Here is a 16282-nt window from a genome sequence, read left to right on the forward strand (position 1 = left end):
TGATTTGGTTTCCTTGGTTAAAGCAACTCAGCTAAGTTTGTGTTGTAGCAGCTCGTGCCTGCTGTTTGCTACTGACAAACACATTTTTCTCCACCCGGTTCTACATCATCCTGTCTGCCTCTGTTTTGCCGTACTGTGACACAATTAGCTTTGTGGAACAATTGGCTTCACATCTACTTTGCTCAACAGGCAAAATCTGACTTTTTGTTTTGAAATGGTTAACAGTGCTGGTGATAGTGTCGCTGTGGTCTGGCAATCTGCTGTTGACCAGCTTGGACTTACAAGGGTATAATCTGGTTCTCCCGGAGACCCTGACAGGTGGTGAGCAGAGAGTTATGAGTTTATTGGAGTAGCTGTAGTGACTCGTAAAACACCGTTTTGTAAGAAGTTATGGTCACCGAGCTGTCTTTGCCTTGTGCTTTGTGTGTTTGGAGCTTGGTTGTGCCTACACCTGTTTGTATGAGGTTGCTACTGTTCTGTCCCTGTTAGGCCTACGAGCCGTTTATTCTCTTTTAGGCAGTTAAAATGTCAGTGCTGCTGTTTGGTTGTGTGAGGTTCCAGCTGTTTTCCATCCATTGTTCTGTCTTGATGCACGCTCAATCATCCAGGTAAGGAAATCCCCAAAGGTTGATTCTGTTCATCCGGACGTTTTCAGTGGGAGAAACGTTTCGTCACTCATCCAGGTGACGTCTTCAGTCTCAGCTGACTGCAGGTTTCGCCAATCTTATAAACAGGACATTTGCATAATGACTGAAACCAGCCCACTGAAGGAAAAATGGGCTGGGAGGCCAGATGGTCATGAGAATTTGCATATTCATGATCAAACTGATCAAAAAAAGCTGCATTCTGCAGGCTCATTGGGCACCGCTGAATCATCTGACCCTGCGGCTGGGTTGGCTTCTGAGCAGCAATGAGAAATTAAACTGAAAAACAAAAACTAAAATATCAATGAAATTAACTGGAAAGGTTTAGGCTCAGTATGAGTAACATAAATGCTGACGGTCTGGCCTGTGTCTCTCCTGGGCCTTGGCTTTCTCCTCATTGCATGAGTAATCTGCATTTAGTGCCCCAGGGTAGGATTCGCCCTGTAAGCATAAAGCAAACAGTCTGATGCTCATTTAGCTGATAGCTTGGAAGACCAACTCAGACTGTGGCATTTAGCACAGATGCAGAGATACCTGATGTCCCTGAAGTTATAGAAGTGATGTGTGACATGGGGTATTTTGGTATTTGGATTTCCATAACACTTACAACTAAGACGGGTGAGGCACCTGACCTACCCCAGGCATTACCCATTTCCAGAGTTTGGAGAGAAATGCACTTCTGTCATTTCAATCTGGGTAAATTATTTTACACCAGGGTTTCACAGGTCTTTGAAACACGGGAAATGGTGCAACTGCATGTTTCAGCTGTGCTGATGGGAGAAACCTTCCTCATTTGCTGGTCTGGTTGTGTATAAGTTTCTACCTGTCGGCATTCTGCGGGACTCTGCTACTGAACAAAATCCATTTTTGCCAACCAGGAAGAGGTTTGTGCTTCTTCTGGGCTCCATGGGTCACTGCAGTTATAGATTTTGTAAGAATGTTTCATCTGTGTTTGCTCTGACTTTACTTTTAAAGGCTAAGACGAAGTATGTGTGGTATTCTGCGTCAGCAAACTAACTTTAAAAGTGCTTCTCCAGGCACTGGAGTTGCTGAGTCACCGAGTGGGACATGCTGGCTGGGTTGTTGCTGCTGTAAATTTGGTGAGTATGATAAAATTGTAACGAGTAAATATTTTGAATTTACTAGTATAAATAAGGGGGGACAAGGTTAAGGATGTTTGATTCAGGTGCTGTCCAGGTTCCCGATGGGAATCCCGCCTCAGACACTTTGTTCCTACAGGTTGTCACACAACCCGTAAGGACAAAGTGTCTGTTTTGGTTTTTGTGTTGCGGGTTGTGCTCTGTTTTACAGGAGCTGATTAAAGGAGCTATTGGCTGCATGACCTACACCTGGGCCTGTGAGCTGGGTTATCAAAGCTTCCTCCTGTCTGCTAAAACCTGTTATCTTTTGCTTATATACCAGATTCCTGAATTAGCGCTTAGCTACAGGATGCATAAGAAAAAGGAGACGTTTTTAAGGCTCCGTCATACACCCGTGCATGCTTTACACTACTGACAAACAAGTTCTGTTTGTTCTATGCGGTAGTATTAGTTCCCACCTTGTCCAGCCACTCTGCTTTGTTGGGAAAAGAAATGCATTACATTCATCATCAGAATCATTAAATCAAAGTAAAACTACAATTATGCGATTCTCTAATTGTAACACAAGTTCAGATACATATAGATGACGGGGACGCCGGAACAGTGGCATAAAATAAGCCTGAAGTTTCATAAAACATCCATAAAGTTCCAAAAGGCATTTTAATATCAAGTTACTGACTAAAGCTAAACACATTCTGGAGCACAAATCACTCACGTTTTCTGTTTACCGGTTTGACTGCTTGAATTATTGTGTATTTTTATCTATTTCCTCATCATTTTCTAAACTCTTTTAAAGCAGATGACAGTTTGAGAGGGGAAGCGTGTCCTTACTTCACTAAAAGATTTTGCATCTCTGTGTGAGGAGTGAAGCTGTGGACCGGATTGAGTGATAAACTGAAGCGTGTCCAAGCATGACCCAGTTTAAAAGCAGCACAAATTTTTCTTTTTGCAACGTAGAATGACCTTTGACCCACTACTTACACACTACATGTGTGTATATCTGTAAATACAGGCTTTGCTTTGGTTTTGGTGTTTTAACATGTTCATAATTAAACCTCATATCTATATTTAGCGATATCTAAACTGGTGTACCCAGTAATATTATACTGGTGCTGTGAAGGCTGTCCCACCGGTTCATAAAGAATACAACGATGAGTCAGACTTCTTCTTCAGAGACTGCTTCTAAAAAAACACGGTCAAAGCTCTTTGCCTGTGAGTTTCCTGTCCAGGCCTGTGAACAGGAAGAGGTTGAGCACAACTCTCCTCAGAGCTCTGATCGTCTCCTGTTTGAGGAATTCAACTTAAATTCAGAGGCATAAAAAATTCCCAAAAACCAATAATGCAGAAGAATCGAAATTCACAGTTCAGCCAAGTATCACAATAAAGTAACACAAAGATGGATACATATCAATCTTCCTCTCAGTCTTCCTTGTTTGACTGCAAGTTTGTCATCACTGAGACTGTATTTGGTTACGATCTATCTCGGCGCTCTGTCTCTGACAGTTAAGCGGCATCCTGCCAGTTCATAATCTCCGTTTAGGGCCAGATAACGTTCTAATCTTTGGATTTTAGTGTCTTTTTTTTCCCTAGTATTTCAGATAGGGTCCTTTGCATTGTGTGGAAACGGGTGTGTCAGACTGGTCAGGGGATATTTGAGGGGAGGCATTTAATCAGTCAGGCAGTTAGTTCCTCTTCTCTGGGCTCGACTCCAGCGTTTTGAGGACTTGAGACTGGAGGGTTCACTGGAACAAGATTTAAGGTTAAATAAAAACAAATCGAGGGCTCTCCTTTGAATGTAAATGATCGCTGTGTATCTGCATGCATATATATATATATATATTGCAAGTTTTTTCAAAAAGGTCTCAAAGACTTTAGAGTCAGACCTGTTACAGATCGTCAACTTTTCTTTATTATCAGGTGTGTTTCCAGAACCACTAAAAACTGCTGTAATCAAACCTATACTGAAAAAGGACAATCTTGACAAGACACAAATGAACAACTACAGGCCGATCTCAAATCTCCCGTTTTTAAGTAAGATCATTGAAAAAGCAGTTTCTCAACAGCTCAGTTACTTCTTAAAACAGAATAACTGCTACGATGCCTTCCAGTCAGGTTTTAGACAGAACCACAGCACTGAAACCGCTCTGACCAAAGTGTTTAATGACATATGTCTGAATACAGACAGTGGAAAAATGTCAGTCCTAGTTTTACTGGATCTCAGTGCAGCATTTGATACAGTTGACCACAACATATTACTCAAACAACTGGAGAACTGGACAGGTCTCTCAGGAACTGTACTAAACTGGTTCAAAACATACGTAGAAAACAGGAAATACTTTGTATCAATAGGTAACTTCACATCTGAGCAGACAAGTATCACATGTGGAGTTCCCCAAGGTTCCATCTTGGGACCCCTTCTGTTTAACATTTACATGCTCCCACTGGCACAGATTATAAAGAACAACAAAATAAACTATCACAGCTATGCAGATGACACACAAATATATATCACAATGTCACCAGGAGACCGAGGCCCTGTACAGGCTCTTGGTAAATGCATTGAGGAAATCAATGACTGGTTGTGCCACAATTTTCTCCAGCTAAACAAAAACAAAACTGAGGTAATAGTCTTTGGCGCCAAAGAAAAACGATTACAGGTCACCAGAGAACTTCAATCTATACATCTAAAAACCACAAACCAGGCGAGAAATTTGGGTGTAGTGATGGATGCAGACCTAAACTTAGAAAAACACATTAAGACAATAACAAAGTCAGCTTACTATCACCTCAAGAATATATCAAGGATAAAAGATCTGATGTCTCAACAGGACCTGGAAAAACTAGTCCATGCATTCATCTTTAGTAGGCTTGATTACTGTAACAGCATCTTTACAGGTCTACCTAAAAAATCAGTCAGACAACTACAGCTCATTCAGAACTCTGCTGCTCGAGTCCTCACTAAGACCAAAAAAGTGGACCACATCAGTCCAGCTCTGAGGTCCTTACACTGGCTGCCTGTCCGTCAGAGGATAGACTTTAAAGTTCTGATGCTGGTCTATAAAGCTCTGAATGGTTTAGGACCAAAATACATCAATGACCTCCTGACCCAGTATGAACCTTCCAGATCCCTCAGGTCATCTGGATCCGGTCTTTTATCAGTTCCCAGAGTCAGAACCAGACACGGAGAAGCTGCATTCAGCTTTTATGCTCCTTATATCTGGAACAAACTCCCAGAAAGCCTCAGATCAGCTGAAACACTCAGTTTATTTAAATCCAGGTTGAAGACTCACCTGTTCTCAGCTGCATTTGAATAAAGCACCAAATCCACACTTTAAGCTTAAATTTCAAAACTTACATTTAACTACTGATTTTATCTACTGTTCTGATTTTATCTGTTTTGATTTTATATACTGTTGTTTGTTTGTTTGTTTGTCTGTTAATTAGTTAGTTAGTTTATTTGCTTGTTTTAATCAATTTTAAATCATGCTTTTTATTTGTTCTTGTTTCTAATGTCTCTGTAAAGCACTTTGAATCACCTTGTTGTTGAATTGTGCTATACAAATAAATTTGCCTTGCCTTGCCTTATGTTAGGAATTTGTTGGTGTTGTTATTTGCAGAATGCTGCTTCTTTCTTTATTGCTCGCTCTTTAACCTGGAGTCAGTCCGTACGGTCTAATTGCCTGGTCAGCATTCAGTAACACCAACAAGAATAGAAAGCTTATTGCTGTTAAGTAACTGAAGATGAACTAATTTAGATTAAACACACATTGCTTGGGCAGCATGAAGGTTACTGCCATTGCCTCATAGCAAGAAGGTCCTAGTTTGAATCTGCTGTCTGACCAGGGCCTTTCTGTGAGGAGTTTTGTGTGTTCTCTCCACGTACTCTGGCTTCTTCCCACTGTCCAATGACATGCAGTTAGTGGGGTTAGGTTAACTGGTGATTCTAAGTAGATAGGTCACATAGGTGTGAATGGTTTCACACAGAAGGGCGTCCCCTGCCTCTTGCCCTTTGGCAGCTGGTATAGGCTTAAGCTCCCCTGCAACCCTGAATTGGATGAGCAGAATAAAGTGGATGGCTAGACATCTTTCTCTAATCTGAATTTGTTCTGAATGAACACAATAACATATGTTTTAGTGCCGTAGATGCTTACAGGTCAGACAGTTTTGGGTAGTGTAATATTATTCCTCGTCCAAACATTTGAAGCTGGCTTTCCTCACGTTTGATATCCCCTTATGAAATTTCTGCAAACCTACTCGGGGTCACTTCTGGTTTGAACAAGTTGAACACGCTGACAGCCACAAAGCTGAGCTCAGCGAGTTATATGCGTTGCATTCTTCACATAACTACACACGCTGCTTAATACATGGGCCAACAGAGAACACCTACAAAACAAACTCAGCTAAAAATAGCCGGTCATTGCTAATAGTTATTTTGAGTGTTTTATTCTGAAACTCCAGAGTGGGTGAAAAAGCAATACTGTAAGTTATTGTCCAACACAAACTTAACTGGATGCTGCGATTGGGCAACAAGAGAAGATTATCTGAAGATGAGACGCATCACCAAGCAACGCATAAGACAGAGTGCTATGTACACAAAGCAGAGACATCACGTTGCAGATATTTAACAGGCTCATTTTCTGGGTCTCTGCAAACATGAGCTTAAAAAAACCCAGAACAATTATATCAGCCAGCCGCAATGTTTCTCTGGTTACAAAAAGCTGAGCCCTTGAGGCATCAGCAGTGGCATGTTAGCTTTAGAGTACGATGAAAAGTTAAAGTGGTCTGAGGAATTAGCCAACAGGCTGGAATTGCAGGTAGCACATCAGCGCCCCTTCTCGCTCATTCATCATCTTGGAGCCTGTGATCCCCCTCAGGGGCAGTTCCCATGGTCTGCGCCAAGCTGAATATGCTCCTCAGCAGAGCTGAGGCATAAAAATAATAATAACACTCCAGGTGAGGCTGCAGATGCAGACACGCCAACTGCGCCTGACATAAGGCTTATAATGCCTGCACACGTGCAGCTGGAGCAGTCGGCAGAGACCCGCCGACTGCGAAACACGACACGAGCTGTCGAGAGAACCTTCTCAGAAAGCACTTCTTGAATTTTGCTTTAGAGGAACAAGACTGCACAAAAGATATGTTGTGGAGGAGAGTGGAATGACTTTGTTGCACAAACACTCGTGTTGATGCTATCAAAGTTTCGTTCCCATTTTGAGTGAACGAGTTAAATCTGTGCTTTCTCTCGCTGCAAAAGATTTAAGAACATGGAGATAAATTGGGCTATTGCACAAACATTACCTTGAAAATTATGCACAATTTAGCTAACCATTAAAGCACGAGGAACTATAGTTAGTTTGATCTTACCACGTCTGACTTTTCATGCATGTCGTTTTTATTTGATCTTCTTTCTTACAAAATGCAAAAAGGAAACAAACACCAGGGTCCAACAAAAGATTTTCAGATGTTTAATGGATGTTGCACTGATATGTAACAAGTTGAAGAACACTGAATGCTTTTTTCCTAAAACGCTCGATGAGTCAGTTTTTGTGAATCTATTAAAAATAACTTACAGGCATGCCAGCTGCAGTAATGATCGTGTAAAAGGATTCCAAGAGGACATGGGACACATGCTTGTTACGTACAAAGAAAACAAAAGAAACCAAAATGTGTTTGTTAGGTAAAAAAAAAAAAAGTAAACAACATTTTTAATTCAAACACAAAATGGTATTAATACTTTCTATTTACAGTATGTATTTACAACAATATTACAGTGCTTGTAGGGCACAATTAAAAAAATTAAAAGACTGGAATACTATCCCATGCCTATTTGTGAGGCAGCAGAGGATTAGCATGGAAAAACACCAAACCAAAACAGTCCTGTACAGTGTTTTTGCTCCTGTTAGCAGGGAGCGGAGGCACAGTGTGCACTGATGGATTGTGGGCAGTCTTTGTCACCGTGCTCCGTCAGTTTGAGAATGACAACTTTCCTCTGGAGGTGCCTAGCTTCTGCTGGTGCAGGCTCTTCGGCTGCTGGTTGCACAGAGCTCTCTGTAACTAAGTCCTGGCAGTCCTGCGGCAGCAGCATAGTAATGATGTTCGAGTGTCCGCCCTGCACCGCCAGGTGTAAAGGGCTGAGGCCCTGCTCATCTGACAGGCTGCCACCGTCTGGACAGTGATTGAGCAGCTCTTTCAGGACTTCACAGTGTCCACCCTCTGCCGCCATGTGGCAGGGCGTGCGTAGGGCGCTGTTAGCTTTGTAGGGGTCTGCCCCTTCTTCTATCAGCATCTTGACTGTGGGCAGGTGGCCCCGCTGGGAGGCTAGGTGGAGGGGAGTGAGTCCGTGGGCGCTCTGAGCATTGATATCTGCCTGGTGTTTGATCAAGAGCCGAGAGGTGCTGGTGTGACCCGTTTCAGCCGCCACATGTAGCGGCGTCTTTGATCCAACTGATGTCATGTGGACGTCGGCTCCCAGCTCAATCAGGATCCGTGCCACTCGATACTGCCCCCTCTGAGAAGCCAGGTGCAGCGGCGTGCGCCCATCTGTCGTTTGACCATCTACGTCGGCGCCGGCTTGCTTAACCAGCAGTTTGACGATGCCCAGATGCCCTTGCCAGGCAGCATAGTGGAGCGGCGTCCAGTTGTCCTTGCCCTTGATCTGAACATCAGCACCACGGCTCAGCAGCACCCTGAACACATTTTCCTGGCCATGCTGGCAGGCCACGTGAGCTGGCGTGCGTCCCTGTCCGTCGGTCTCGTTGATGGCCGCCGCCCGGTCGAGCAACAGGCGCGTGATAGCCTCGTCGCCATTTTGGGCTGCCCAGTGCAAAGCTGTGTACTGGTCCTCGTCTTTGGCATTCACATTGGTGCTGCGCCGGCCGAGCAGAAGCTCTGCCAGTGACTTCAGGTGCTTCTCTGTGGCCAGGTGAAGGGGTGTGGAGCCGCGGCCGTTGGCGAGGTTAGGATTTGCGTTGTTCAGGAGGAGGAATTTGACAGCCTCCTCGTTACCCAAGTTGATGGCATGGTGGAGCAGACTGTCTCCTCCGTCAAGGAGAAGGTCGACATCCTGAGGCTGGAGGATCTTCATCAGCTTGGCAGTGTCTTTGTTCCTGATGGCCTCACACAGTTTTCGTTTCTGGACCTCAGCAGAATCTGAGCAGTAAGGAGGAAAAGTGATAAATAATGATACATTTTTTCGTGTTACTTTATATAATTCACAGGAGAGGTCTTTGATGCACGCTTACCGTATGTGCCTTCTTTCTCAAAAGACAGCGTGATAGAGTCTTGGGACGAGAAGGCAGAATCTGCAGAGGAAATCCCAGACAGTCTCTTGCAGGTGCTCTCTTTGCTGTGACAGCTGTCCTCCTTCACGCGATCAAAGCTCCTAGAGATCCCAGAATCCACCTGGCTCAGAAGCTCAGACAGGCTGTAATCCTTCTCGGGTAACATGGCTGACTTCGGACGCACTGGCTTGTTGTCATTAACCTGTAGAGCAAAAAAGGCAGGTAGGGTAGTGCGGTTTGACACAATGTTACAGTATACAGTGTGTAACACATACGAAATGGGTGTGAAAGTTCACACAGCTGATTTATCTAAACACTACTGATAGGAGCCATCAGTTCCTGTGAACAGGATGTTTGTTTCCAGTCACGTACACAACAGCACACAGAGTTTTAACAATGCCATCAGTCTACATTCCTCGTATGTGATGCAATGATTGGTCAGGATCAAACATAAGAATTATGTCTGGAGCTCTGTAAAGATAAGCCTCTCGTTGTCTGGACGAGTAGTTAAATATTAATGGCAGAACACATCAGCTGAGAGAGACTGAAGTATAGAACCACTGAGAGGGGTCACGTTTTAAATTCAGGCTAAAATGTGTAAGAGAGTACATGGCTATGTCTTAGAAAAAACAAAAAGAACATTGACATGTAGCTTCGTCATGTAAAAGCAGTAAAAGCTTCGCCGTCGTATCGTACCTGGTCACCCGTGAGTGCTTTAGGGGTCATGGGCTCTGGGTCAGATGTTGATAACCTGGGTGATTTGGGTTCCTCCTGAGGTTTAGAGCAGAGCTCCTCGGCTTCAGATGTGATTTCTGGAACAACAACGTCTCAAGGTCAGGTTGCATTAACAGCAGGGATGGGATTATGCAATACAAAAAGGAAGAAGAGCGCCATAGCACTGCCTTTCACACAGCCAGTGAGGGAACAGAGTGTGCAGTTCAAGGGACAAGCTCATTCCTATAGTGCTAACGAGGGTTGACCACTGTTTGTTAGCAGGTAGAGGCACAACCTACCCTGGAAGCTGGGTCTGGCTTCGGGCTTTGTGGCCCAGCATCGCTGCATGAGGGTCAGGAAGCCTGTGCAGGCTGAAGGTCGACATCGTGGCACCGCTCCCAGGTCTGGACGCACCCCTTTCACCACCTTCACCATGATCTGCAGGATATTGTTCTCTCCTGAGGGGCAAAATCATGCAGTACTTCAGTTTCTAAAAGTCCTTTTTGTTTCACTCAAAAAGCACGTGGTCACGTGGTCTGAGTCTGCTATAATGCTTTTTCTGGTAATGACACATAGAACCAGCGTCTATCGTTATGCCATCATCGCTTCTTTATCGTCGCCATCGTCCTCAGAAAGAGAAGTGCGTGGTCTGTTGTTTCCCACGGAAGCACTCCGAGCTCCTCGTCTAGCCAATTCTATCTGAATGTGGGATCAGCCAAGTCAGTGATTCAGAACAAACAGGTGGAGGCTTTACAGCTACTTCACCTCCTATTGTAGCCGTAATACCCTTTGCAGGTGGAGGAGGAAAACGGGAAGGGATGGTAACCAGGCCACTTATCACTTTTTAATTATATCTGGATCAACAGAGGCGGTGCCAGTGCCAACCCAGCTACCTCACCTTGGCACCGGGCTTCAGAAAGTGAACTGCTACCTGATACGCCTGGGAAAAAAACATCGTGCTTGCCAGTCTGGCCCTGTCCACCTGCCTCCTCTGGAATTTACAGAGTAAACACGAACTACAGCTTCTGTGTGCAGAGCCACACACACACACACACACACCTTGAAAGGTGCAACTATTTTTACCTTGTGTTAACTGGAAATTTAGAGAGTCGATTCCAGCAAGTAAAATGATACAACTAGATTGAAAGTTGATTTATTAAGTAGAAGATTGTGTAGAATTGGAGTTTAGAGCTTCTGTTATAAATAAGCAAACTTGTTAATAACTTATTTAGCCAGTTCAGCCATCTCTTGTGGCCAAACTAGAGAAAAAAGTATTTCTATTGAGTACATTTATGGTCCATCTGTCAAGCAGAGCCACTCCAGTGGAAAATGGGGAGACACTAAGTTGAGGGGAAATTTAAAAAAAAGGTTTTCTGATGATAACAACGCTGACCTGTTTTCTCAAACTCATCATGGACCTTTTATTTGTTACTGATTGTTTACAGATGTTACAGAGGTAGGGGAGGCATGCCACACGAACTACTAGACCTGCTGTTCTAGCTAAACTATCAGACTGACATTGGTGATCATAAAAGACACGGTTGGATGGACATCTTGTTGGATGGCTCACCTTGATAGGGTTTCTTTTGTGTGAGAATCCCCCAGATCACGATGGAGAAACTGGAAAACAGGCAAAAATATACATATAAATATATATAAATCTTTCATGGAATAGGTCTGAGATGTCAGGTTGTGCAGCAGAAGACTGTGTAAATAAAGTACATTTACCCTACTCTACAAGTTCTACTTTAGGGAATGAAATTTCCATTTCCACTGTAGGAATAAGTTACTTATTTCCCTTAACAGACAAAGTATCATACCAAATCCATGTGATTAATCTTAGTGTGAGTCAGAGCTTAACTGAACACACAAAATGTCCCAACAACAACAAAAAAACCCTGCGTTCACACAAAAAGCTTGCATGCAAAGTGCATGAAAAAAAAGCCCAACCTGTAAACATCGTGCTTGGTGTCCGACACTCTGTCCTTCTCTATGATGCTCTCAGGAGGAAGGTAGGCAATAGTGCCGCAGAAGCCGTCTCTACTGATGTCATCAGCCCGTGACAAGCCGTTCCAGCGGGCCAGCCCAAAATCAGATATCTGAGACAGAAAGAGATCAGATAAGACCCTCCAACAGAGCAACCCCTCTGCCTTTCTCATGAAACACCACGGCAGTGATGACTAACTTTGCCCGCTGACTATGACAGGCTGCTAAGCTCTTATTATGTGCACTCAGCGGTATGATGAGGGCAACCCAGCCATGTCCCAGCCTGCAGGAGAGGAGAGGCCCTTCAGATTTGTGTTGGGGAGTGCACACCCACACACACATACACACACACAGACAAGGAGATTTAATAGGAGCTAAATTAATCCTGTTGGGACAAGCCCAGGTGAGGTGTTTACATCCAGGTATTAAACACTAGAAATGACGGTTCCCACCCATTACTCTTAGTACAGCTTAGCTGTTTTGGTTGGACAGAGGCTAGGAGACACCTGTAGACAAAAAACATGTGCAGGACTAATTTAAGAATGATGAAGGGGAGCAGAAAAGCACCTCATGACTGGGATTTCTCCTGAAAGTGCCAAACAAACAGTTTTAAAACAAAGAGGGCTGTGGTTTCACTTCATGTCTGAGCTTTCTTCTAGCATTAAAACATGACATCATCACATTTCCATAAACATACTGTAGATTTCCATAGTTGCTTATTCCATTACAAATTACAGAAAGCAAAAGGATCGTGCAAACAACAACAAACACACACCTGGGTCAAAACTACAGATCACAACAAACTGTGTGCGTGTGTTTCCTCCCTTCTAAGCTTCATCACAAACTCTCTACCTTGACGTGATAGTGAGCATCCAGCAGGATGTTGGCCGGCTTCAGGTCCAGATGGAGCAGCGGTGGGTTCATGCAGTGCAGGAAGTTCATTCCCACCGCAGTCTCGTGGATGATGCGAAAGCGGAGCTCCCAGGGCAGCGGCTCATTGGCCAGCAGGGTCTCCAGTGAGCCGGTCTCCATGTACTCCATGACCAGCCCCTGGGGGTCTTCACAGATCCCGTACACAGGCAGGATGTATCGGAACTTGGCTGCCTCCATCTTTTTAGCTTCCTCGAGCAGCTCGGAACGATCCCTGTGTTCAAGGAGGAAAATAAAAATAAAAGATCACGGACTACACAACACTGCATTTTATTGCGTTTCCTGAACCAGGCTCTGTCGCTGAGGGTGACCCAGCAGTTCTTAACAGTGCAAAAAAACATCCACCAGTTTACTGCTGCTTTTCCACTCATCCACTCATCCTGGGGGTTTGGGGGAGGGTGGGGGTGCCGCAGCTGAAATCTGTTTTGAAGTTATTTGGGTGATCGCTTTTTTAAAACAAAGGCTCACACATTCCTCGACTCATGCTTATCTATCAAACCTGCCCTCCCATAAAACATTAACATGATGACTTTGAAGTCACGCTTTGCTCATTAAGCTGCAATAGTTGGTATAACTTTTTGTCCTAACCAAAATTCCTGCACATCACACATCATCCTTACTGAGCTCTTAGCTATGCCAAATATTTATGAACATTAACCTTGAAGGGTGTAGAGGCGTGACCTCTGTATACAACTATAATCCAGGTCTTCCCCGGCTGGTGGTTCTGCTCAAGACAGTCCACCTTGGTCTGCAGAGCATGTGGAGCTCAAACCCAGCTCTTGTTCTCTGCCGCTCAACCTTTGTGCACAGTGCCCCTTATCAGTCTGCCGGGCCTGCTGACATACCTCAAACACAATTGTGTGGGCCATTCATGACCTCACTGCATGCCTTAAGCAAAGGTTGCTTTTAAAATGGAGCCTCTTGATGAGAGAGAGATAAATCACTGTTCATGAGTTTATTTGTAGGAATGTGCTCCAGAGGCAGAGCTGGAGTAGGGCTTCTGTTTTTCTAGTCAAGTCAAGTCAAGTTTATTTATAGAGCACATTTAAAAACAACCAAGGCTGACCAAAGTGCTGTACAGTAAATACAGATAAAAATACAATAGAACACAATTTCGTAAAACACCTCGCTGATCAAATAAAAAATAAATAAACAAATAAATTAAACCTTTCTAAAAGCCAATGAAAAGAGGTGAGTTTTAAGAGCAGTTTTAAAAGTTTCTAGGCTTTTGGAGAATCTGACGTGAGGAGGTAAACTGTTCCACAGTCTGGGTGCAGCCACAGCAAACGCCCTCTCTCCCTTTGTCTTTAATTTATACCTGGGAACATCTAAAAGCATCAGGTCGGCTGACCTCAAAGATCTCCTGGGGCGATAAGTACTAAGGAGTTCTGACAGGTAAGAAGGTGCAGTGCCATTTAAAACCTTAAAAGCCAGCAATAAGATTTTAAAATCAATCCTAAAGGCAACTGGGAGCCAGTGGAGAGAGCAGAGAACCGGAGTGATGTGGTCTCTTTTTTTTTGAACCGGTCAACAGGCGAGCGGCAGCGTTCTGCACCAGTTGAAGGCGATGTAGACAGGAACGATCTAGGCCAGCATAGAGGGAATTGCAGTAGTCCAGCCGTGAAGTAATAAAAGCATGGACCACTCTTTCTAGATTGTTCCTGCAAAGGTATCATCAACGAAAAGAAATTAGACGAACATAAGAAAGTTCTAAACATAGTTTGTCATTAATTAAAAAATATATATAAAGAAGTGTGTGTCTGGTTATAATAGTTCTTTGTGGCAGTACAAGTGAAGGAGGTACGGATCTCCCCGAATCTGCCTGGTAGGAATAATCAAACATGTCATGGAAGAACGGGCTAGCGCTTGTTTGCGAAGTACTTCATCTAATCCAAAGTGCTGCTCAGCGGCTCTGCTGAACCAAACAATGTCCCTGTTTTAACAGAGAGGCCCGGTAAGACCGGTTCTGCGGCTTCTCGTATTGTCTGTGCCACACAGTGGCAGCCTGCGACACAGGCACACAAAGGTGGCTTTGAGTCCTGGATGTTATGTGTGGCTGAACGACGGTCGCAGTCAAATGACTGTTTATGCGCTCTGCAGATGTTTGAGGGTGATAGTATCTTTGGTTCAGCCTCATCGGATGCTATAAGTCGCACCGCAGGTTTGGGGGGAAGTCGTCACGTCGTCAAAGTTCCTGTTTTGGTCACAGTGACTAGATAAGAAAATCGGACTGTCTTTGTTGCATCAGTGTAGCTGAGGATTGATGTCAGTGATGATTTATATCAATAAACCAACTTTTTTTTTTTTTAAATGAAGAGGTCTTATCACCAATCAGCAGCTGGGCTAGGCTCCAGCCCCCCTGTGACCCTGAAGTGGATAAGGGGAAGAAAATGGATGAATGGATCTTGTCAGTTAATATTTCTAATGTGTGGCTGATGAAGTCAGTTTGTGTACGCAGAGTTACATGGAAATGGAAACTTCTCTTCTTCCAAAGCTGGTTTGAGGCAGGTCAGCCTCAAACACACTCGAGAAATGTACAGCTCACTAATTTTCCTTTCATTTGTGAGATCCCGGCAGAGCAAACGAGGGATTTATCAGTCTGAAGTATGAAAGAGAATTCTAGATGGTGATGTAACTTGTAGACCATTCTGCCCACCTATTGAAATGTCCACAACACTGTTTATTGGGGAGATCAGCAGTTAAGCTTTCATAGCAGGAAAAGCAAACAGCTCTCAGCACTGTGGAGCTGCCCCAGAGATCAACCTGCATGTCAGTGCTCCCTCCAACACAACTCAGCAGTGTCGAAATATCCAAACATGCCCTCTTGCTTAGCGTTGAGGCACCTTTACAGCCCCCACAGTGTTTCTAGGCTGGCAGAGGATGAGTCACACATTATATCTGGTGTTCACTTTCTCATGCCTGCGTCTAGCATTTGCCCAGAGATTTCTTCAAACGATCACGCTGACATAAAAGGACCTGGTTCAGACTGATTTCTACATCTGGAACTTAGAAAGACCAAAAACACAGGAAGCATCTGAACTATGCCAGAGGACAATACTACTTTTTTCATCAACACCAGGAAAAGATGAACACTAAACAGCTGTGACTTACTTATCATCCACATGAAGGCAGGGAGGGCACTTGATAGCCAGCCATGTTTTCCACTGTACATGCCGCACTTTGTATACTTGTCCAAATCCACCTGAGCCTATTTTCTCCCAGCTTCCAAACTCAGAGGAATCAAAGGTCCTTAACAGCCCCATATTCCCGTGTGGAGAATCCGGGATATCCATATCCATGTTGAGAAACCCGCAAGCAGGGTAAACTCCTTTTTCTTCTTTGACTCCAACCACAAAATCAGAGGAAGTGTACACTCACACACCACCTACCTACTTGTGGGCTCTTCCTTGTTTTTCCCCTCGTCTAGCTCAGCACAGCTCCTCCCTCTATTCAGGTGAAAAGGAGGGGCTGGGCCTGTGTTGCTGCACTGTGACATCATACCCTGGTTTTGAAACACAGAGCAGAGATGGAAAAGTTCACTGGAGGAACTTGACAAGCCACACCACACTGCCACCGAAAGGCTTTACACATGTGCTTTCCAAATGTCCTGAAGTCCCACGCTGTCTCA

At 44.2% G+C, this 16282-nt stretch overlaps 1 protein-coding gene across 1 annotated transcript; it reads right to left on the bottom strand.

The window, feature by feature from the left end:
• Positions 1-7342: 7342 nt before the first annotated feature.
• Positions 7343-16064, bottom strand: ripk4 (receptor-interacting serine-threonine kinase 4). The gene is made up of 8 exons (XM_080866262.1): positions 15766-16064; positions 12577-12868; positions 11689-11837; positions 11309-11358; positions 10038-10196; positions 9721-9836; positions 8986-9226; positions 7343-8893 (listed from the first exon to the last, which is right to left on the bottom strand). Exons 1-8 carry the CDS (start codon positions 15951-15953, stop codon positions 7644-7646), a joined length of 2445 nt encoding a protein of 814 aa, XP_080722388.1. The 5' UTR covers positions 15954-16064; the 3' UTR covers positions 7343-7643.
• Positions 16065-16282: the final 218 nt, after the last annotated feature.

This window comes from Rhamphochromis sp. 'chilingali' (genome assembly GCF_963969265.1).
Source record: "Rhamphochromis sp. 'chilingali' genome assembly, chromosome: 19".
In the NCBI taxonomy this organism is placed as follows: Eukaryota; Metazoa; Chordata; class Actinopteri; order Cichliformes; family Cichlidae; genus Rhamphochromis; species Rhamphochromis sp. 'chilingali'.

What these genes read in the sequence shown, in the direction of transcription:
- ripk4 (XM_080866262.1), bottom strand. Translation starts at nt 15,953, where the DNA reads ATGGATATGGATATCCCGGATTCTCCACACGGGAATATGGGGCTGTTA. An exon ending in ACCAAGCACGATGTTTACAG is followed by an intron (nt 11,359 to 11,688) that starts GTTGGGCTTTTT and finishes CCTGTTTTCCAG; the next exon opens with TTTCTCCATCGTGATCTGGG. An exon ending in AAGCACTCACGGGTGACCAG is followed by an intron (nt 9,227 to 9,720) that starts GTACGATACGAC and finishes TTTGCTCTACAG; the next exon opens with GTTAATGACAACAAGCCAGT.